The following is a 22,842-nucleotide window of genomic DNA, read 5'->3' as shown; positions in this document are numbered from 1 at the left end:
TTAGGAGGTTCATTTCATTTCCCATTGCTCCCAATTTCATACTTCCAAGCACTGAGAATTTCACGTGGAGTATAGTGAAGTAGACTTCAGTTTCTCTACATCACTTCTGTATTAGAATTTTTTTTATCCTTTCATAATCTTGTTGCATGTTTAACTAAATCAATATGGCCCGAATGAACCGCCCAGCTCCTGTGGAAATCACCTACAAGAACATGAGATTCCTAATCACACACAATCCGACCAACGCAACCTTAAACAAATTTATAGAGGTAAGGTCAGGACAGAATTCTTACTGATTGTATTTTTTTTAATGCCTGAACAGCATGCTATATTAATGATTTCCTGCTTTACTAGTTGATAACAGCTGTAGAAGCCCTAAGAAGAGGTACCGAGACTGTTCATATGTTGGCTTTGTTTTAAATACTGATGCCATGTTTCAAAGACCTACAGACAAATCTATTCAGATATACTTTGGCCTTCACCAAAACATGCTTCTTAAAGTGAAGCAAAGAAATAATTACAGTACATTGTTTAGGTCTAAAAACAGGACTTCCCTGGCAGTGTTATCTGTAGAGCAATACGAAGATCTGCTAGTGGTAGGAACTCACATTTAGATTCATCTAAAGCAGTGTAATATTTCCTTGCACCTATTGTATAATGATTAAAAAGAGACTAATTCGCTATGCATTGTGAATTGGGACCTTAGGAACAAATAGTGGGATTTAAATGTGCTTTTACTGCCTGTCTCCCTTCAGTACTAGCAGATCATAGTTCTAGTGTAGCTTGAGAGAATCTAAGTGTCATAGTGTCTATTTTAGTGAAATTTATGGTGGTAGGCTTGCTCTGCATCCAGAACTGCTGAAGCTATTTTAAATGTTTGGTACATGCTGAAATTGTTTACTGACTAAAGCCAGGTGGCTTGGCATATATTTCTAGTATCTGAACTTGTCATCTAAACCTTGCATCTAGTATGTTGGAGCTATAAAGTGCACTGTTAAAAGTGTATGCATATATGCTGATGATAGGTTCCTTCAAAGTTACCTCCTGGTAAGGTCTGAGTTTGTAATGCAGTCCCTCATTAGCAAGATTTGAGGTGTATTATACCTCTATTTTGCATTCAATGTGGAGATAATTGACAAGAAATACAGTGAGATAACATTTGCTTGCCTTTATACTCACAACTAGATGAAGTATGCTTAGGTTATGCTTCAATCATTACCATGACATTTACAGTGTGAATGATGGGTTTTTGCAGGGAGAATGAAGAGTGAATGCCTTTTTTTTTAAAAAAAAAATGGTTAATAGTAAAATGGAAAGTTAAATTCTGTTATCCTCTAGCTATAACTCAGGAACTGGAATAAGTTACGGTCCTGTGCTCGTAATTCTTATCAGTAAGAGGTGTTACAAACCTATTTTAAGTAGAGGGAGAGAAGGGGAGGATCTAAACCTCACTCAAGAATGCTTTTAGTGAAGTATGTAGATTTGCAAACCAGGAAGCTTCCTGTTCCTTTAAAAGGAATGACATTTTGGAGATGGATTACGTATTTCATCAATGTTTATCTGGATTTGATTTTAAAAGAAAAAAATCTGATCCAACATAACAAAACTTAATCTTCAGAAACATTTACAGAAGAGCTCAAAGGTATCTGGCATTAGCACACAAGTTATTTCAGCTTTTTGTGTTCTTCACAGGGTGGCAAGCATTTGTGCGAGTTTACTTACTGAAACTTTTGGAATGAGTTAATAAGCTAATATATTGAGAAAAATAAATGGTAATTGAAGTCAGTTTACTCCTAAAGCAGGTGGTTTTTGTTTGGTTGGTTTTTTTCACTCCTTAGGAACTTAAGAAATATGGTGTTACCACAGTGGTAAGAGTGTGTGAAGCTACTTACGACACTGCTCCGGTGGAAAAAGAAGGCATTCAGGTTTTGGTAAGTAGTGTAGACGCAGAGCTTAAAACCAACCCATTCCCTCAACCTTCTCCCAAAAAATTTCTTTTGACACCACCTTACTAACTCTACAGGTGTATTCCGGCAGCTGACGGGGGCAAAAGATGTACAGACATCCTCTCTTGTCAGGAAAAATATTTGGTTTTAAGCAAAATCAGTTGGTCAATAAAAACAGATTGAAAGGAATATATTCCTAATATTGCTATAGTTATACTACTGGAAAACCATAAGCTTGAGTGGTTCCTTTAGCTGTCAGCTCTTTGTTCATTGCGTCCCCTACTTTTTTTGTATGCACACAGCATACAGAGATAGAGTTCTATCTTTATTCATGTATTTATTCATGTGTGTCGTGCTGTGTTCTAGGATTGGCCCTTTGATGATGGTGCTCCACCATCCAACCAGATTGTTGATGATTGGCTAAACCTCCTTAAAGTTAAATTTCGTGAAGAACCTGGTTGTTGCATTGCTGTACACTGTGTTGCTGGTCTTGGAAGGTGGGTAAAGTTTTAAAGATGTGTTGAATTACTTAACCCTGAGTCAGACTTGCTGAGATGTAGTACAAAAGTTTATTCGAGGCAGATGTAAAATAGTTACATTTCCATTATTGGAATCACACTTAAAAGTAGTTCAGATGGCATGAAACTATCGTATGCATGTGTTGGATATAAATGCCTTTTAGTCAACAGATTATGCTGTTATCACAGCTCTTGCACAAAAACCACTAAGTGAAGTAAATACGCTCTTGTACCAAGCACGTTGATGAGTGTCTCATTGATATTTTTTGTTTTGCTAAATCTTTTTTTTTCTCCTAATGGGTTTGGTTTTTAGTGACTCACCTGTAAATTTCCTCTTCATCCCTATTTCAGCAGTATTGCCAGTCTAATTGTACCAAGGGTATTGTAACCATTAGCCACAAACAAGTAAGGTGTTCTGGCACGTCAAGACCAACTTGAATCCCCTTTGGGGGATGAAGAGTGTTCTCCAAAGTCCCAAAGCTCTGTTTCTGTCTCACAACACTGAGCCTCAAAATTTTCATGGATAATGCTGAATATTCTCCTTTCCTTCTGTCTGCTGCCACTATCTTAAATACAATTCCAACAGTTGTGAGAGCATAATGGTTCTGCTGCTATTGCTCTAGACTACCTGGAAACTAGATCTGTTCAAAGAGCAGTTGCCGTTTTCTAGGCAGGCATTTCAGCATTTCCAATATAAAATGGAGGATTGTGGTCTTCCTGTCGTAAACCTGGCTGTTCCTCTGTGTTATGGCTTCACTTGCAACAAAGGTGACTGTAGTGGTGAACGCTATCAAAACAAGTTCTCTTCAGCTGCTTACAATGATATCTATTGGCTTTTTCCTCAAAATCTGGCAGTTAGCTAGTTGAAGAGAAGATCCTGGCTTTTTGTCACGTAAGGTTTTTTTAAATCCCTGAACATACAGAACCCCTTAAGCTTGCTACTAGATGCAGAAGTCTGTTGCTAGTATATGGCATGGGGTTTTGTCTTGTTGTTTTACTTGGGTTGTTGGTTTGGTTTTTTTCGCCATACATTGGTAATTTGAGTTTGTGTCAAGCTTTCCTAACGAAAAACTGTGTTCTATCAGATGAAGAATACTGTGGCAATCAAGAAAATCCTTGGGGGTAGGCAGCAGCCTATGGACTGCATCTGTTCTTAAAACTCGTGATACTAGTTCTAGGATTTGTCAGCTCTTTTTGGACCTAACCCCTCTTCTGATTTCTGCTTTGGGCTCCTGACTGCTTCTAAGGATGCTTGTCTGTAGGAATAGAAACCCTATGCAGCTCTTCCCCAGAATCAATTTGCTTTGAAACAAATGGGTAAAGATTACTTGCATTTTATTCCTGCTGTCCTCTGCTATACCTAAAGTCAGGTGAACAAAGCTAAGGTTTACCAGAGTTAATTTAAACTCCCTTCTTAATGAGAGTGGGTAGCTCAAAAGCAGATGGTGTGATGGCTCAGTTAATGCAGAAATGCCTTCTGCTTGTCTTTTTTGCTTCCCCGGGGGAAGAAACATCAGATAGACACAGAAGGACAGAAAAGAGAAATGGGGAAAGTAAACTTTCTTCTAAGTATGCAGTGGGAGATGCTAAACTGATGTATTATTTTTTTTAATCAGAGCTCCAGTCTTAGTGGCTCTTGCACTGATAGAATGTGGAATGAAGTATGAAGATGCAGTGCAGTTCATAAGACAGTAAGTATGAAGCTAACATCTAGCTGTTTCCGAGATTTAACACATTGATATATCCTTGGGCACTAAAAGAAATTCTGAATGCTTCTTGTCTTTTACTCTTTTTTTCTTTTTCTAAGATATTTAGCACATCTGAACTTTTTAACACACATACTGCATACAGTCAGTGTTGTAGGACTTGGCCTGTGGAATGGCTATTTTCTGTTTCTGTGGAAACCAGAATCAGTAAGTAATTATTTGAGCAAATCAACAAAAAAAAAACAAACAAACAAACAAAAACAAACCACCACTATAAAGTTTCAGTTAGATCTGCAGGGTTGTCTTTACTATTTCTACATATTAAATACAGAATATTTTTGAAATTTAGATTCTGTTTGGTAGCTAGAGCTAACACTCATTCATGTTTGTGGATCATTTCTTCTGTATTAGATCAAAGTGTGCTAAGCAGTTCCCCCTAGTCTTCTCTGGTAGTCTACCAAAGAAAAAATATTTCCTTGGATTTTTTTATAAGTATACGTAAGTTGGATGGGAATGATTTTAGTCTCAATGTCTCAACTTTGCAGGTTTCAACTATGTTTAAAAGAAGCTGCAGCTGATATAAACAATACCAAAATACTTCTTGCATAACTGCCAAGCCTTTAAAGCATTAAATTCAACTTGTACATCTTAACAGGCTGGTATATATAAAGTGAGGAATAGCAAGCCAGGTACATATTCCAAACACTCAACAAAAACGTACATCTCTTTCACACACTTCTGATTTGAGAAATCAAGAAAGCTCAATTTCTGTTCAACTTTTTATTACGGGAGTGAAAATGTTTATGTACTTTCTTAATATTGTGCTATTCTTTCTAAGTATTTTAAGAGACTGAGTAACTTCAGCTTCTTGAAAAGACTGTATCACATCTGCTCTACAGCTTCCTTTTGAAGTTTCTTCTAAAGATTTTAATGTAAGATCTCTGGCTTGTGTATATCGGGAGCTAAAACACTAAAGTTTTAGGTACTCCTTTGAGCATGTGATCCAATGAGGTACTTATGAAAGGAAGCTACCACCCTCTTTCCTGGTAGTTATCTTGTAATTACCTTTATTTTGGTTACGATCTTGCCTTAATCGTGATTTTTTTTTTTTTTAAGTGACCTGAAAATATTTTTCTCTGGTCGGTGATATTATTTCACTGGGCAGTAGATTAATGTTCTGTTTAAAATGCTTTTTCCTCCTTCTAGGAAGCGGCGTGGAGCTTTTAACAGCAAGCAACTTCTGTACTTGGAGAAATACCGCCCCAAGATGCGTCTGCGTTTTAAAGACTCCAATGGTCACCGAAATAATTGTTGTATTCAGTAAAGCTCAACAGCCTATAGTACTTCTTTGGGATTAAAGGATGGAAACTAGAATTAAGCAGACTGCATGCCAAAGACATGAGTCTGATATTTTTTAGTAGTAAAGGAAGCTTCCTTAGGAGTATTTAATAGGCTAAAGGCTTAGTAGAAACCAACTTTAAATAAATATCCATCTGTTTGGAGACCCAGTAAATGTTTTTGCTGTACCCTGTTTCTGAGCTGTCTCCTTCTTCATTAATCACCAGTTCAAATACCCTTTAACCATGCCATTGGGTCTAGTTTCAACTACTAAAAATTGGGGTACTAAAATAAGTCGATCTGTAGAGAGATTAGGTGCCAAAACACTCAGCATATCAGCTACATGTTTTTCCTTATAAATGAGCATAGTTCTGATGACGTGAGAACTACCAGCTTATCTGGACCTTACTATCTTTTTTCTTATGGTCATTTCAATATTGAAGAATATGGCCTCTAAGATAGTCTTGCCTGCTCACTGTATGTTTTGTCTCCCACAATCGCACTAGAATTACCAGGATTTGCACAGTCTGTCTTTTTAATACTATGAATTACAGCAACTTTTTACCCCAGTGTCTGTACTTTTCTGTTATCCAAACCTCTCCATTTTACAAATCATTACTCTCTGGTTACTCATGTAGAAAATCTTTTAAATTGTACAGAAGCACACAAGTCTTTAATGTCTCCAGACAAAAAGCCTTACAGTAAAATTAATGTTGGCACTTCATGTGCAACTTAACAGAGGGCCTGAAAAGGTTGGGAGGGGCTATTTAATATTTCTAGTAAAATGTTGCCTTTGTCTTGTGCAGGAAGTATAGAATATGCCCTTTACTTCAGTAAATATTTTTTTAAAATGTAGAAATGCTTTGTTATTGTAGCTAAAAATTCTTAATCAGAAAATTTCTGAAAATTCTTGTAGTTTTCTTTTACTGTACCTATTGAAAGTTGTTTACCAACTATTGCTTTGTTGAAAGTGTGATTATTTTTTTCTTTTGTTTTTCTTCCTTGAGTTTCTGCTATGACTTGGGCAGACCTCTGTAATATTTTGTATGCCTTTCAAGCTGCGTAACTTAATATTTGGATACTTGATAATTTGTTTTATTATGTAATTGATAAAATGGTGATGTGTATTAATGTTAGTTTAACCATATATTTATACTGTCTTGGGAATGTGTGGTTATAGTTCTGTGGGAGAAATAATTTTGCCAGTGTTCACCAGCTTGTAAAATCTAGTGCGAGAGCTTAAACATCTAAATAAATACTGAAATGCACTTAACGAAGTTTGCTGAAACGCTCATGACTTTCACTTATTTTTGTGTACTTTGTCAGCAATCTTGAGGAGCCTAAATTCAGAATCTATACAGGCATCTGTTTTCTTTTTTTAAATCTGGGCCTGAATGTCCCCTTTGCTGTAGTGTTTGCTGTTTGTTTTACTCATAAATAAATGTGGACAAAAATTAATAGCAGAAAGTACGGCATTTCTTTATGTAGCTTACTTGTGACTTCCCAGTACTAAAATAGGATACTAGCTTAGTGTTCTTGAAACTCTTTTTGCAGTACAGAAGTACACTTAGCTGTAAAGCTTGGAGAACACTTGTATTGGTAGCACTAGAATTTAATTAAAAAATAGGATGATACAATGCTTCATTGTCGAGACTGAAGCTATGTCCAAACAGAAGATAGCTCACATAATTTTTCAGCTAAGATCTGTGCAAACTGGAGTTCCCAGAGAGTGGTGACCAAACGTCCTGAGGAAAAGATCAAAGATGCTTTTAGTACCCAGCTGAGGTGCTGTTCTTACTGGGGAGTATAAGCTCAGGCCCATGTCTGCTTAAAATTAAGCTATGGTTAAATGTATCTTGCCTTTCTAAATGGTGAGGTGGGATGCTATATACAACGTAAGCGTCAATGAGACTTCTGAAGGATTGCTTTTGGAAAGGTACAGTCTTACTATGAAGAGCACTTTTAACTTCTGCATAATTTAAAAATGCCTGAAACAATATAATTGAGCTTTAATCTGTAAAGAAGTAAAATAAACTCTTCACTAGTTCATCTTTCCTCTGGATGTTAAATTTGGATTTCGATTAAAGGAATACAGCTTCATTTGGCTGAGGAAATAAGGCCTTTTCTTTTGCAGTGACATCCAAAGGCATCGATGTTTCTATTGTCAAGACAGACTAGGCTTTAGGAACAACTGCAAAGACAAAACCTACAAAAATTCTGTAACTCAGCAGTTCAGTGGGCTGACACAAGTGATAGAATCATTTGACTTGGAAAAGGACCTTGAAGATTACTGAGTCCAAATGTTAATCTAACACTGCCAAGTCCACCACTGAACCATGTCCTGAAGCACCACATCTACATCTCTTTTAAATATCTCCAAGGATGGTGACTCCACCACTTCCCTGGGCAGCCTGTTCCAATGCTTGACAACCTTTTCAGCGAAGAAATTTTTCCTAATATCCAATCTAAATCTGTCCTGGTGTAACTTGAGGTCATTTTCTCCTGTCATATCACTTGCTATTTGAGAGAAGAGACCGGCGCCCAGCTCACTACAACCTCATTTCAAGTAGTTGTTTAACACAGATTAACATCCAAATAGACTTAAAAATGTTAATTTGGTCACTCGTGGAAACAGGAGGAATCTGTAAAACAACTACTGGTAAAATGCCTGTGATTTTTTTACTTCTTTAAAATTCTTAGTGCAATTTCTGTACATACATCAGATTTTGGTGTGTCTCCACAGGATTTACACAGGTAGGGAGGGCTGCGTTTAGGTGAGGAGCTCTAACAATGTTAGTGATGGGAGCTTGGTCCTTTGAACTCTCAATTTGAGACTGGGCTTGACTTTAGTTGGTTTGAGTAAACTGAGATTTCTAAAGAGGAAGAATTTTTGCATAATGAGCATGCATCTGTTTAAACCAAAGATCAAGTCAACTCCTGAACTGTTTCCACGTTTAGACATGAATCCCTAAGGAACAGAAAACATCTTTTCTCTAACAACTCTTGTAGGTTTTAGGCACTAAAATGTTGACCATATTCAAAATATGAAGATAAGCTAGTGGATAGAAGTACATAAAGCAAGTTAAATAAAGTTCTATGCAATTTACATGAATTTGCAAATAATAGGGAAGAAAAGCTTAAATGGAATTACTATATCTTCACTTAAGGCTAAAGCTCCACATGGAAGACGGGCTCTACTGTTTAATTTTAGATGCTCAGAATTACCATATAACTACTTCGTCCTTTCTTCAAGAGTTATGTTGGGGCAGTACGTAATTACGTGATAGCACATTCTTGTCTCCTAGACTACATTTTGTGCTGTGGACCTAATGACTTGGGTGAGTATGGTTTGTAAACGGTGTGGTATGTATAGGGTTCCTTAGTGTGTAGCAAAAGTTAAATATGGGAAACGGAGAGAGGGAGTGCATAATCTTGCAATTATTGCAGCAGAAAACTGATGGGTTCTCTATATTGTTCAGTCATGTAGTCCCTGAATAATGCTGAGAAAAGATAGTCAGGCAAGATATTCTGTAACTGGATATCCAAAATCTGTGTCGTGGTTTAGCCTGGCCGGCAAATAAATGCCCCACCCCTGGGGAATGGAGAAAAGAATTACAAGGGGAAAAGGGAAGGAGACTTGTGAGTTAAGAACAAAATAATAATTTAAAAGTAATAATTATAATAATAATATATATAAACAAGGGATGCACAGTGTAATTGTTCACCATCCGGTGACCGATGCCTGTCCTGGCCCAGCAAACAATCCCGAAACAGGTAAGTCCCAACACCGCAATCCCGGACAAACGAGAGGCCTGAAAAGAGAAAGAGAGGGCAGCAGCGGAGGGGGCGGCAGAGAGAGAGAGAGCACTCGGAGAGTCCTAGAGATCCCTCGGAAGAGCAAGAGCCCTTCTTCCTGGTCCACCCTCATCTATATATTGTGCATGACGTTGCATAATACGGAATACTCCATTGGCCAATTTAGCCCTCAATCCTAAATCTAAGTTCAAATCATAAGGGGAGTTGTGGACCCTTTGTCTGAGCCGTGCTCGCCCCAGCCTGTTATTCTGCACACTGACAAAAACACAGCAAGCTGAAAAGTCCTTGAGGTCTCAGTGCCAACTATAAATATCAGTGTGCTATCAACATTCTTCTCATAACAAATCATAGAATCATAGAACAGTTAGGGTTGGAATAAAACCAAAACAGAGCTCTTCTAGCTGCTGAAAAGAGAAACTAACTCTACCTCAATCAAAACCAGAACAATCAGGTAAAATATTAAAGGTGATTCTCTTGACTCTGACTCAGAAATGCTGAGTCCGCTGTTTCAAATGAGGTTTGTGTAAAACCGTACTTAAATATATATGAAATTATGTAGTACTACATGTTTCTGGACAGTCCTGAAGCATTTCGGACTGAGTGCTCAAAACTAGTTAATATTTCTGATTGTTAATCTCCCTGGTCTTCAGTTCTCCATGCATAAAACCCCATTCATTCTAGTCCTCTCATAAGGTGGGCAGCTGTGGAGGTAAGCAGTAGTTTCTGAAGTAATCAGACCCACCTGTAATATTGCAGAAGAACCAGTAGGAAAATGTGTAATTCTGAATTGAGTACAAATTCTAGATTAGACTTAAGATCTTCTCCGGCCATAAGAAAAGTAATAAAGTGCTGCTCATTCATATGAGCATTGTTCATCCTTACAAGTGAGATGGGGGAAAAATCTTCTGTAATTAGGTATTTGTGTTTGAGAGGGCCAGACTAAAGTTTCACAGATGACCTTACCGGTATCATTTTTTAGCTTCTGAATGCTTGACTGTGCAGCATTAATAATACTGTTTTTCAAAAGTTTTTTAAATATGTGCAAGATAATTTAAATAGTTACTGAGAGGTAGTATTCAAAATAATGTTTTAGTTTTGTTGGGATTTTGCTGTATCATTAAGCAAGTATTTTCCCTAACTATGGGAGAGGTTATCAAACTGGAGATCACAGTAATCTATTTGGAACAACATTATCTCGCAAGTATTTGTGTAATCCCTACTGAGGTTATCACCACTGTAATAAAAAGAATAATTATAATCTGCAAGTTGAATTCAAATCTTAAAATTGGGCTGCAATTTGCTGGGTTTTTTTAATAGCTGAGAGGGACTCATCTAAGTAAATATGGACTTTGACATGTGAGTAGAGGCTTGCCTTAACACTCAGTGGAAGTGATTTTGCACTTGTCAGGCAACTACCCATATCCTAAAAGAGGTACCTAAAATAGATTAGATAAAAAGCTCTCTAAAGGTGAGAGCATAGTCTGTAAAGGAAGCATACGACGACAATTTCAGTTTGCAATGTTGGTATCTACAGATAGATGTAATAAATCTCACTCAACTTGTCTAAGTGCAATAGTTCAAAGTATCAGGTAAACTATTGGGTATTTCTCTCAACGTAACCTGCTCTTAATGTGTAATAAACCTTGACAAATATAACCTGATTTGATTTTTATTGATATGGATTTATGCTACAGGTAACCACAGCAAGCCTTATTAGGCATTATTTTCCTCTTGATGATCACCTGCATGAACACTGTTAATTTGGATAGATATTGTTCTAATGTGTTCTATCCTCAATGCATTGATAATTAATTATCTCAATAACAACACAAGTTACTTATCGGTGGAAAACATCTTTGTGAGGCAACAGTGGTTAAACAGTAGTCTGACAAGAAACGATAAGGACAGTGCCAGAAGATCAAGTTGCCTGCTTCCATTTCTGATTCAAATGAGAACTCTTTCAAAGCGTAGCTGAAGAAAACCAGATACCACAGTGTTTAGATACATGGGAATGCTCAACATAGAAACACTCAAGTAGTAGAAGAGATTCGCTCTCGATACTACATGTAACGTGTGTCAGTTAAACCTAAATAAGTATATGGAAAGAGTATTTTCTAGTGGGCTGGAGTCTTAATTCCACTTCATTGGCGGAATAACAGCAGTAGCGGATCCTTATCCTTCATATAAATTTGCACATGACACAGTGAGTTTCACAGATGCTTGTTCTAAAGAGGACAGAACTTGAATACATTTGGGCTTTGGAGGAGAAATAATTGAAGACAATAAACTTCTTCCCAATCCACAGGACCATAGTTATGATACTGATCTGAACAGGACAGTGCTGCTTCAGCATTGTCACTTCATTGGCCGGTACTAATAGGAGGCCACACACTGCCTAGTTTGCTTTCTTCAATTCCCCGGTAAACCTGTGCGTCACAAGGTAGGGCATGCAAACCTTGCCGAACTTACCTTTAACATTTCAATTCAACTCTACAACAACTTTCAACTGATCCTAATAAAAGAAAATAAAGGCAATGGGGGCATACCAGATCTGCAAAACCATGAAGGGGTTCCCTTATGCTGCACGTACAATCATCGCTTTAAGCTTGATATACAAAGTTTTCTACAGTAACACACACCCCTCTCACAGGGATGGGCTACCCTACTTTCCTCTCCACTATTTGGTATGGCAGGATTCTCACTTTTCCCTTCCTTCTAACAGGCAGCTCCTTGTAGGATGTATGGAGGACAGGTGTCTGGCAGGAGCTACATAGCCTTGATGGTCTTGGGCACTGCCTCAGGTCTCCACACACAGAGTGTCTCTGCACCATGTCTTTATCCCGTCAGGACTGATTTGGCTAATGGACAAGCTTTTTTTCTAGGTATACACTCTGTGGCTGTTTCCCATTTTAATCTAATCAGTCTGACAATATTATAATATCCAATCACTTTGTGTCGTGCCTAGTCAGGTTTTTCCTGGATGCAATTTGCTGGTTTCTCCCATTTTTTCACCGTGACCTCCTGTGCTGGATTTATGTGATGGGGTTTTGGTAGTATGGGAGGGGCTGTGGAAATGGCCCCTGTAATTAGTTTCACGGGTTCCAAAACTGGTTGGACTGGCCTCTGGCCAGGTCGGACCCCCCATCCCCTCAGGCCAGGGCCGAGCCAGTCAGCCCCTCTGGGAATGCCCTATTTAGGATGGGGACAAAAGAGCCTGAAGCAGGGCTGGACCTGCACTGGAGGGGGGAGGTGGGGGCTGCCCCTCAGCCTCCCGGGTAGGCAGTTGCCCACCTGTGTTGGGTTGCTGCTACCTGACTGGAGATGGCCACGACAGCACAGCTTGGAGAGCTCCAAAGCGCCCAAGGAGCTCAGAAACAACATGTGACGAACTGACCTGCAACCCCCCATTCTCTGTCCTCCTGCGTGGATGGCGAGGAGGTAGAGATGGGAAGAAGAGACGAGTGGGGTAAGGTGTTCTTAAGATCCAGCTTTGTTTCTTGTTGCCCTCTTTGAATGAATCATTAACGAATTAAATTGATTTGTATCCAAGCCAAGTCTGTTTTGCCCGGGGCCATGGTCGGTGGGTGATCCCTCCCTGTTCTTATCTCGACCGTCAGTCCTTTTGTTAAATTTTTCTCCTCTCCACCTCACTGAAGAGAGCAGTGAGAGAGGGACCTTGTCGTGGCTTAGCCGCCAGCTGGGATAAACCACTACACCTCCAAGAGAGTCTGTCCCTTCCCCTCTACATCCTCCTGCTAGGTAGTTGAGAAAGCAGTAGAATTCCCTCCTCAGCCTCATCTTAAGGGTGAAGAAACACAGATCTGTCAATATCCAAAATGCTCCAAGCTTCTAATCATCTCGGTGATCCTCCATCAGGGTTCACTCCAGTTTGTCAATATTTTTCTTGTACTGGAGAGCTTAAAACTGGACACAGTACTCCAAATGTGGTCTATAATCACTTCTCTCGACCTGCTGCCTGCTCTCTTTCTGATGCAATCTTTCTATTCAATTTATCCACCAAGTCCTTTCTGCAAAGCTGCTTTCTTGCCAGTTGATCCCAGTCTGTACTGATGCATGGGCTAATACATCCCAGATGCAGGACTTAACAACATAAATGACATCTGTTGCTCTTCCTTCATCCACTGAAGCAATCATCTCATCATATGATATCATACTGGTCAGACATAGCTTGACCTTGGTAAATCCAAGTTGGCTTGCACACAATCCCTTCTTTTTCATGTGCTTACAAATGGCTTCCAGGAGGATTTGCTCCACAACCTTCCTGGGAAAGGAAGTGAGGCTGATGGGTCTGCATTTCCCTGGATCCTATTTCTTGTCTTTCTTGAAGGTGTGCATGAAGTTGTTCTTCCTCCAGACATCAGAAACTTTCCCAATCACCTTTCAAAGATGAGAGCAGTCTCGCAATAACGTCAGCCAGCTTCAGCAGTACCCTTGCATGCATCTCATCTGGTCTAGTTGGCTAAATTATTCTAAAAAATTCCTAAACTCCACCTTTCTCTACTGTGCTTCAGTGTTGAACAATCAGAAGAGGACAAAGGCTACAAAGTTTACGGAAATAAGGATGTAGAATGAGGATACTTCACATGGAAGAGATTCCAAAGAGCTTTATATTTTCTAGTTGGAAAGACTGGAAAACGTCAACTTCCAAATTCAGAAAAAGCTGACTCTTTGCACTTCGAGTTTAGAGGCAAAAAGTGCTGATCTCTTCTCCCTGGCATCCAGTGACAGGACACATGGGAATGGTTCAAAGCTGCACCAGGGGAGGTTTAGACTGAACATCAAGGAGCATTTCTTTACTGAGAGGGTGGTCAAACACTAGAACAGGCTTCTTAGAGAGGTGGTCAATGCCTCAAGCCTGTCAGAATTTAAGAGGCATTTGGACAATGCCCTTAATAACATATTTTAACTTTCAGTGAGCCCTGAAGTGGTCAGACAGTTGGACTAGATGATCATTGTAGGTCCCTTCCAACTGAAATATTCTATTCTATTCTATTCTATTCTATTCTATTCTATTCTATTCCATTCCATGTACCATGACAAAGTCAGAGGCAGACATCTCGGGGCACAGTTTTTTGCATCTGTTGTAGATGAGGCTAGGACTGAGCCATGAAACTGCAGTTGTCTCCCTACATACCCAGCCTCTCTCCCTGAGGAGCACCAGGAACAGAGGTCCCTCTGTGTCAGCAGGACACCGAAGCTAGGGATGGATGTACTGCAGAGCTGAGTGATGCACAGTCAGCATCACTATGAGTGCTCCTGCATCATATAACATTTGTGATGCATAGCTATGTAGGTTCCCACTCACTCAGACCGCAAACACAGTACTGTATCGTTGGAGATTAGCAAGTTCAGCATTTATACATAAGAATGGGGAAAATATTTGTAGGGCAGCTTTGGGCCTGTGATAATAATGACAAATTCTGAGGGGAAAAACATAGGTGGAATAAAATGCAGAATGGATTTTCCAGAGGTCATTATGTCATATGAGAATTATCAGTTAAACTGTAGAAGATTTTGTAGGGCAGTTTTAAGGTAGAAAAAGTAGAAGACAATAACAGATAATAACGGAAGGCTGGAGAGAGGTTGAGTGGAATTTCTCAACAATTGATTTGGGAACTGCATTTTTTTGTATATGAATATATAATAATAAATATACAATACATAATATGTAAGCCTATATATAATATATTAAAAATAACATATATATAACTAGTCAATAGTATTATATAAAGCCTGGAATATGATCAAGGATTGTGCTTACTAAGGAAGATCAGAATGGCATGCACAGTCCTTGTTATGTTTGTCCAAGACGGCTGAATTCAAACTAAAGGGTGCGCCCTTAATAAGATTTCTTCTCCAACAGCCTGGAGGACTTTTAGCAATATCAAATCAAAACTTTGAATCTTTCAAGGTCTTTCATTTGATTTTGCTTTCCAGAGTGATCATATATCCTTCATTCATAAATGAATTTATTTTATTGCATTTTTCCTTAGTCTTTATTTACATTTTTCTTTACCTAGAAACATGGGATTAAGAAACAATTCACTTATTTCAGTACAGTGGTCACCTTAAGGTCTCTTGGTTCTGTGCTCTCATATTCAACAGAACAGCCTCACAATTCAGCAATCCCAGCAAAAAAGGCATATTGCCAGTCTGTACTTCCAGCACCATGCCCATGTCCCTGCTACCTGATGCAGTATCACACTCGTTGGCAGCAAAAACACTTAAGACAACTCGTTATTGAACAGACATAGAGTGTAGGGATGCATGGAGAACATGTGTGCAAAAGGAAACAGAATGCTCAGCCTTACTGGAAAAGCAGAGGTGAAATCTCACAAGTCAGAAAACAGCCTTACAGAAAACTTGTACAGATTCAACATATATCATGTACACACTACAACGCATATGAATAAAGCTATAGGAATATATATATAAAATTACTTATATGAATTAATTTTTTAAAAAATAATTGATGCTCTTTTAGATCTCACCTTATGAATATACAGAAAAAAAAAAGGCCCTGATAAATTATCAAATAAGCATTTATTCAAAATAAAATTATTTCTTACAATCATTTACCACCGTATGATAGTCTCCACAGAACACAAAAATTAAGGTGAAAAGGAGTGAAATTTCAGGTATTCAGAGGATTAGTAACTCTAGCAGCAGTTCCACAGGCAACTGCCCAAACTAGTTTGGGAGATAAGTCTCAAAGGCCTGTTTTGTGCTAGCTATTGTAGTTTGTTTTCCTCTAGCGCTCCAAAACTTAACTCAAGGAATATTTTTTCCTTGTTTATACAAATTTCTGCAAATAATTGCAACTCCGTCTTGTTTTCTGGGATAAAGTGTCTTCTTCCAGTCTTGAATCTGCGTATTCTGTTGGATAATTCTTAATAAATAGCTTGTAGCTTCTGTACATTTCGTATCTCTACTAAAATCTGCCCTTAGTCATCCAGTCAATGGCTAAACATCCTTTGTCTTCAGAACCTTGCCTTTGTTCACCAAGCTGCATTGTCTGTTTTAAAATCCACCGTCCCTTTCACCCGTGGAACTGAATGGTTTTCTGCTGCTTTCTAAGGCATGACGTGGAACTGCCGTTTGATCCGACGACTGGCAGCTGCTAATAAGTCTTTATGTGGGGAAAGACAATGATGTTATCTTAAACTCGGCGGAAAGTGGGTAAAGTGGAATATGTCACAGTTCCTGTACTATCTAAAGCAAAGAAAGGTGGGCAATGAAAGGAAAAATAGTGTCCAAATCAGATAGTCTTAATAAAAAGATGGGCGTTTTCACTATGGGACTAGAAAATTGTAGATTATTGGCTGTTAGTGTTCTGCATTTGAAAAAGTCAAAGAATTCTTACTACAACAAGAAATAGAAAAGATCCAATGAAGTAACAGTTTTAAATTTTGCTAAGGATACTAGTTCACAATGATTTACATCCAATAGGCTTGACGTGAGCTAACTGTGGAGATTCCTGAACTATTGATATTGGCAAATCCTGGATGTTGTGAACAGGCATTCTGCTGTTCACTCTTGGAAAAATCATGGCGAATGTGGTACAAAAGGCCGTTACCTCATTATTAAGAGGCGCAAATGTAATATTTATGACTTTTCAGAAAACAGCAGGAAAAAATAAGCTTGTCCAGTGTTGTAAATTTGGCAGACAAATGCAACTGCTGCTGTAGTACATCTTTCAGAGGTCTAATTCTGCTTTGTATGACATTCTAAGAAGTTACATAATTTACAAAATAAATGCAACCCTCGGGTTGCATCATTTACATCATTTAAATCAAGTATCTAGAGAAAATTCAAATAGACATACCCAGCCAAAAAAAAAAAAAAATGTTCCTGTAAGACTTTGCTTGAATTGTTATTGGCCTACTGCTAAAACATATCTCAGCTTTTGACAGTGGCAAATACTACCCTGCAGCATGGGAGAAAACCTGTTAGTCTGCTACCATGCCCAAGGACTTCTTTATCCAGATAAGCGTATGGAGCCATCTAATTCCCTCCTACATTTGACAACTTCAGAACTAGTAATTAACACTCAAAAGTGAGCCATGTTTAAGATCAGTACAATATCTGACTGTGTATAGCATATTTTCAAAAATACTGTTTGGAAACAAACATAGAGGGGCAGGGAAGGCCTGTAAGGAAAATCATTCACGAACCTCTTGGAAAGAGTTGAGACTGAAAAAGAGACTTGGAACTATACGCAAAGAAACTGCCTTCTGCTGCTGCTGCTTTCTCTTGTGTTCAGGGCACTGGTAGACGGTTTCCTGAAAATAAATAGGTTGCTTTCCAATAGAAACAACTTGCAAGATCTGGACTACTACCAAGTAGCTCATGTGCAAAAGGATGACATGATAAAAACATTGCTAGGAAAGATAGCAGATGGTGCAGTTGTAATTGTGTATAGCTGATCTGTCATTGTATACAAGTATCTTGTAATACCTATTAAATTGTCTGTTGCTGTGTTTTCTTTTTCTGTTGAGTTTGGGTTGTTTGTTTGTTTGTTGTTTTTTTTTTAAGTGATAAATTAAACCACAACATGGCTACAGGTGGGCAAGTTTACTACATATGTGACAGGCAATTGTGGCTACGAAGGGACTGGCACGGCATGGGTCATGGCAAGAGAAGTATACAAACTCTGTTAAACTGAGATGGGTCACTGGAGTTATGTGACTTTTGAAAGTGTAAAGAAAGAACTGAATAGGACGATGGACAATGATCAGATTACTAGCAGTGCTTTGATGCTCGTGTCAAAAGTGATGAGATCAAAAGGGTTGAATGCCAGAAAACTCGTGTGATGTAGCGGGATGCAAATGTGTTTAACTGAATTTCACTTCAGACAGTAATTTCTTAGTATAATCTCAACAACGTATCACAGGTTTAGTGCCTTGTTGTAAGACTGTCTGAAAAGCCTGTGAAAAAATTAGTCCCATCAGCCCAGTAACTCAGTTCTGCGTCATTGTAAAAAGGCAGTATTTTTTTAAAGATGCTTGCCTTGGAAAGGAGAGAGAACTTCTGAAACTGGGAAAGCATAGGAAGAAATAGGGAAAAAAAAACCTTGTGGTGATTTGCATAAAGGTGATTTAAGAAGGACAGAGACAAAAAGGTTTGAGTGGGTTAAAAACCGTGTTGTTTCAATTGCGTCTTGTTGCAACTATGGTGTGTAGCGGCTGAAAATGTCACTGTGTTACCGTGTCTTCAGTTTAAAGGCTCCTTTTGTACTTTGATGGTAGAAAGAGAAACATTTAATGTATTTCAGCTTTTATGGCACCACAAAAGGCTCTAAGAACACGCATCATAAAGACTCAGAATAGAAAAGAAGAAAGAAGAGGAAAAACAATCCGTCTTAACTTCCTCACCTTTTTATTTTTTTTTGTCCTGACATCACAAAACGTTTGCATTTCATTACAGAATATGCGGAATATGTAAAGGCAGTGCTAATATACAGCCATGCAGAAGACTTGATTGTTAGATATAATGTTCAAAATCTGTTTCTCTTTTGGGGATGTAATTAATTTGAAACTTGATATATGCAATAAAACCCCAGTACCGCACTTAATACCAGCCATCCGGCTGGAAGGAGAATAACTTACGTTGCATTTAACTAATGCTATAATTAAAAATAGAGAGTCTTTTTCTTCGATTAGGCACTCTATTACTTGAGATTTTGACGACCTAATAAACTCGCATCATAAAAGCCCGTTTGGTGAGGATGTGCCTCAGGTACCTACAGCGCTCATGGAGAAATCGTTACCAGAAAAAGGAGAAGGCCGAGGAGAAAACCTGTGCGCTGAGAAGCGGCATCAGACAGGTTCCCCCGGGACCGACGGGCGCCGGACACGGTCCCTGTTCAACCTGTAGCGACCGATGAACCCGCTGCACCGGGAGCCGAAGGGACCTGCCCAGGGCCGCCGGCGCCCAGGAAGGATTGTCAACGAGCAGGCTGCGCTAGCACGGACCGCACCGGGATGGGTGGCAGCTGCCATGTACAGACAACGGCCGCAGAATGACGCGCACCCGTCCGAGCGGGGCCGGGCCGGGCGGCCCCAGCGAGCGCGACAGCCGACCGGGTGTGAAGGGCAGGCCCTCCCGGCGGCCTCCGCCGACCCGCAGGCCGAGGCCTGCCAGGCGCACGGCCCCGCCCGCACAGCTGCGGCGGCAGCGGGGCCGCCGACCGGCGCGTCTCACTGTTCCGGCCCCCCACCCCGGTGAGGGTGCCCGGGACCCCCCGGGTGAGCCACGGAGGGCGGCTCCGGCGACGGCGCCTTCGCGGCACCTGGCACGGGCAGCGGGCCGTGAGCGCAGTTATGCCCCAGCGCAGCGGGCCTCGCCGGGAGGCGGCACAGAGTACCCGACACACCGCTCTGCCCCTCACGCCGGCCGGCCGGCCCGCCGCGCCGCCGCCGCGCTCCGAGCCGCCCCCAGCCCGGCCTGACTCGGCCCGGCGCGGCGCCTGCGCAGCGGCGCTCCCGCCTCCCTCCCCCCGGTAAACAGCGCCGTCACGTGAGTGCTCGGGCCCGGCGCGGCGCCGCTCGCCTGACGCCGCGGGGGCGCGCCTACGGGGCAGCGGGCACGCGGCCGGCACGGCGAGCCGGGCCGGGCCGAACGGAGCGGGGCCGGGCGGGGCCACGGGCGCCGGCGGACGGGAACCCGCGCGCACCGCCGCTCCCCACAGGCCGCGGGGCTGCGCGCGCCGCTGCCTCTCCCTTCGGCGCGGCCGCCGCGTCCTTCTTCCGCGGCTCCGGGGCAGCGCTGGGCGGCGGAGCAGGGTGAGTTACCGCCGCCGGGCCGCGCCGCGGGCTGCGGCGGGTAAAGGGGGGAGGGCGAAGGGGCCCGTCGCGTTGCGCGGCCTCGCCTTGCCTTCGCCGGGGCGCGGCGGGCGGGCAGGGCTGGGCTGGGCCTGCTGCGGCGGCGGCGGGGCCGCGGCCTGGCTTAGCCCGGCCTGGCCTGGCCTGGCGGCGAGGCCCGGCGCGGCGGGTTGGCCCGGGTGGGGCGCGGCCTGCTTCCGCCGCGGCGCCGCCGGCACGGGCTGGGCGCGGAGGCGGTGCTGCCGCTGGCCCTGGCGCAGTGGCGGCCCGCGATCTGGGTGTAGGCCTCAGGGGCGCCCGCCGGCCGAGCCCCGGCTGCTCCGCTCTGCCCGGGCGCGGCCCCGTGGCGCCGACGCTGACCTTGCGGAGGCGGCGGCCCGCGGGCCCCGGGCCGGCCGGGTCCCGGGCTCCTCACCCTGCTGCCTGACATGGCGCTCTGGCCGTTTCCTCGCTGCCTGCGGCGGCCTCTCCCGTCCCTGCCCGCCTCGGCGTCCGTGCGAAATCCTGCCGCAGGCTCCCTGCCCGGAGCCGTGCTGCTGCCGCCGGCTTTTCCGCACCGCCCTCCCTGCCCCGCGTTTATTACGCCTTGCCCGTTCTTGGCAGTGCTTGTCCCTTGTCACTTCTGGAGCCGCTGGTGCTTTCTTGCCCCATACAAACCTAAGGAACAAACACCAATTTAGACCCTGCTGTCTTCCTGCTATTGGTCTGACCTGTTCCGGGCTCCTCCTCCCGTCTCTCAAACTTAGCATCATCAACAATTTCTGTGTTTAACTCTTGTGTATAGTACCCACTGTAGGAAGCGAAGGAGAAAACGTGGTCCTTGGTGGTACCCGGGGATTCAGTGGCCTAGTGGTATTTCCGGATCCTTTTCTTGGACGAGATGCTTCTTCCGAGGCAGCGTATCCTCACTTCTTGCTTAATAGTGGAATGCAAGTAATTAATATCTATAAGGCTTTAGAAGAGCTATTGCTCATGCGATTGCGCTTTCTATGTGGTCTGCACAATGGAGACCTGTTGTAGCCATTAGAAGAGGAGCACGCTGTCCATTGTAGGTTGAGTTGTTAGAAATAGCCTGCAGAATGAAGCATAAAAGTGAGGAAAGGAAGGCAGGAACAGGGGATGACAACAGCTGTACTGTACCAGTTGTAGTTGTGGTGGTGTCTTTTATGTGGCTGTTAATCCATTATGTAATTTCTATATGTCTGCTTTTATAAAGATGGATGCTGACGTTACTAAACAGTGGAAATATTGCAGGATTAAACGTAAGGATGATAAACATATGGCATCTCTTTAACACAGCTGATTCATGGTTTGTTTTGCTTATCAGTATGTTAAGGTTCAGGACACACTGTGAGGGAGATCTTGAAAACCTGGATTTTATATTTCTTGGAATAATTTAACTTTGAATGGTTTTTACACTTAGTGTGTAGCCCACAGTCAAACTGCTGCTCAGCTCTCTTTTTGCTTTACAAAGTAGCTTCTGGTTTTAATTTCTGTGGTTAGCTTTAAGGATTATACATATAAATATGGAGTTCTCAACACAGATTTTTTTTCAGCTGTCGTTACCTGTTACTCAGTTTTTATGTGTGTTTTATGTTTGCAAACCCTCATGAATTTCAAGCAGCTGGAAGGGCACCTCACTACAAATGGTGTTGGCTAGATCTAATTCAGTATAGTTAATTGAAGTAATTCAGCACAGTGGTAAGGTGTTTCTAAGAAAACAAAAGCTCTAAAAAGTCTGTAATTATTGTCTGCCGTTCTTCTGTGACCTCCTCTTTTTACAAGATGTAGATCCACCTCATGGAGTACTACTCATGTTGTGCAAAGAGTTGAGCTGATATATGCTGTATGAATTTTTTTAGCTTTTATTTTAATGAAGTTTTTATTTAAAAAAAATAATTTTCCCTGGTCATCTTATATATTGTTAAATCCAAGTCTTAAAAATATGAAGGGGAAATAAATTATTTGTAGGAAATAATAAAGATTCATTGTTTTATTACATTATTCTGGTGTATTATGTCAAACTTTTTTTTTTAGGGCAAAAGAAATATTTTGAAAGGTAATTTTATGAAGTAGCAATGACAAAGTCCACTAAATTGGGATATGAGTGTTCATTATATGGCAGCAGAAACTGAAAAATATGGACAGCTTGTGACATCTGTTTGAGTAGTGTCAGTATAGCTACATGATGGATGGTATATTTCTGTGGAAAACTTCACAAGGCTTAGCCATTAAGCTTCTAACTATTTCTGAAAAAAAACTAATTGTAATGTATGTTCCCAAATTAATCGTTATCAGAGAGACATTGAGAAATTCAAAAGGTATTACAGATTAAATTTTTCTATCTGAGGTGACTGACAAATAATCGGTGTAACCTGTTACACAGCTTAATGTTTATACTTTGTTCTAGCTGAAAATATTTGAAACAATTCTTGAGGAACTTGAGAGTGGGAAAGAGTTCAAGAGTGTAACAGTAGTAGTGGAAAAATGATCTGTCCTTGTCTTTTCAGGGAAGTGTCTCTTGGTAGTGAGCTTACCAATTCTAGAGATATATGCAGTGATGGAGAGATTAATAAAATGGGGTATAATTTTGGATTATGCTTAATTTTTGTGGGATTCAAGAGTATTCATTGATGGGACAGTCCAGCAAAGGAGAACAGTCTACGTTATGAAA

The 22,842-nt window shown here is 41.2% G+C and overlaps 2 protein-coding genes across 5 annotated transcripts in view; both read left to right on the top strand.

Moving 5' to 3' along the window:
* Positions 1-161: 161 nt before the first annotated feature.
* PTP4A1 (protein tyrosine phosphatase 4A1) lies at positions 162-6,973 on the top strand. 4 transcript variants are annotated; one of them, XM_086608301.1, is made up of 5 exons: positions 162-269; positions 1,839-1,931; positions 2,352-2,443; positions 4,081-4,155; positions 5,377-6,973. In XM_086608301.1, exons 1-5 carry the CDS (start codon positions 165-167, stop codon positions 5,492-5,494), a joined length of 483 nt encoding a protein of 160 aa, XP_086464427.1. In that variant the 5' UTR covers positions 162-164; the 3' UTR covers positions 5,495-6,973. The 4 variants fall into 4 exon arrangements, with proteins under 4 accessions (XP_086464427.1, XP_086464426.1, XP_086464429.1 ...); XM_086608300.1 differs by having other exon boundaries at positions 2,313-2,443; XM_086608303.1 differs by lacking the exon at positions 1,839-1,931 and having other exon boundaries at positions 2,313-2,443.
* A 13,127-nt stretch (positions 6,974-20,100) lies between these two features.
* Positions 20,101-22,842, top strand: part of PHF3 (PHD finger protein 3) — a 59,694-nt gene continuing 56,952 nt past the window's right edge. Inside the window, exon 1 of the mRNA XM_086631355.1 lies at positions 20,101-20,129. The gene's annotated coding sequence lies outside the window, so the exon portion shown is untranslated. The remainder of the gene's footprint in view (positions 20,130-22,842) is intronic.

This window comes from Tauraco erythrolophus, chromosome 2, assembly GCF_009769465.1.
Source record: "Tauraco erythrolophus isolate bTauEry1 chromosome 2, bTauEry1.pri, whole genome shotgun sequence".
In the NCBI taxonomy this organism is placed as follows: Eukaryota; Metazoa; Chordata; class Aves; order Musophagiformes; family Musophagidae; genus Tauraco; species Tauraco erythrolophus.
Note: the sequence above shows the minus strand (reverse complement) of the source record. Positions and strands in the feature narration are given on the sequence as shown.

What these genes read in the sequence shown, in the direction of transcription:
- PTP4A1 (XM_086608300.1), top strand. Translation starts at nt 165, where the DNA reads ATGGCCCGAATGAACCGCCCAGCTCCTGTGGAAATCACCTACAAGAAC. An exon ending in CCTTAAACAAATTTATAGAG is followed by an intron (nt 270 to 1,838) that starts GTAAGGTCAGGA and finishes TTCACTCCTTAG; the next exon opens with GAACTTAAGAAATATGGTGT. An exon ending in AAGAAGGCATTCAGGTTTTG is followed by an intron (nt 1,932 to 2,312) that starts GTAAGTAGTGTA and finishes GCTGTGTTCTAG; the next exon opens with GATTGGCCCTTTGATGATGG.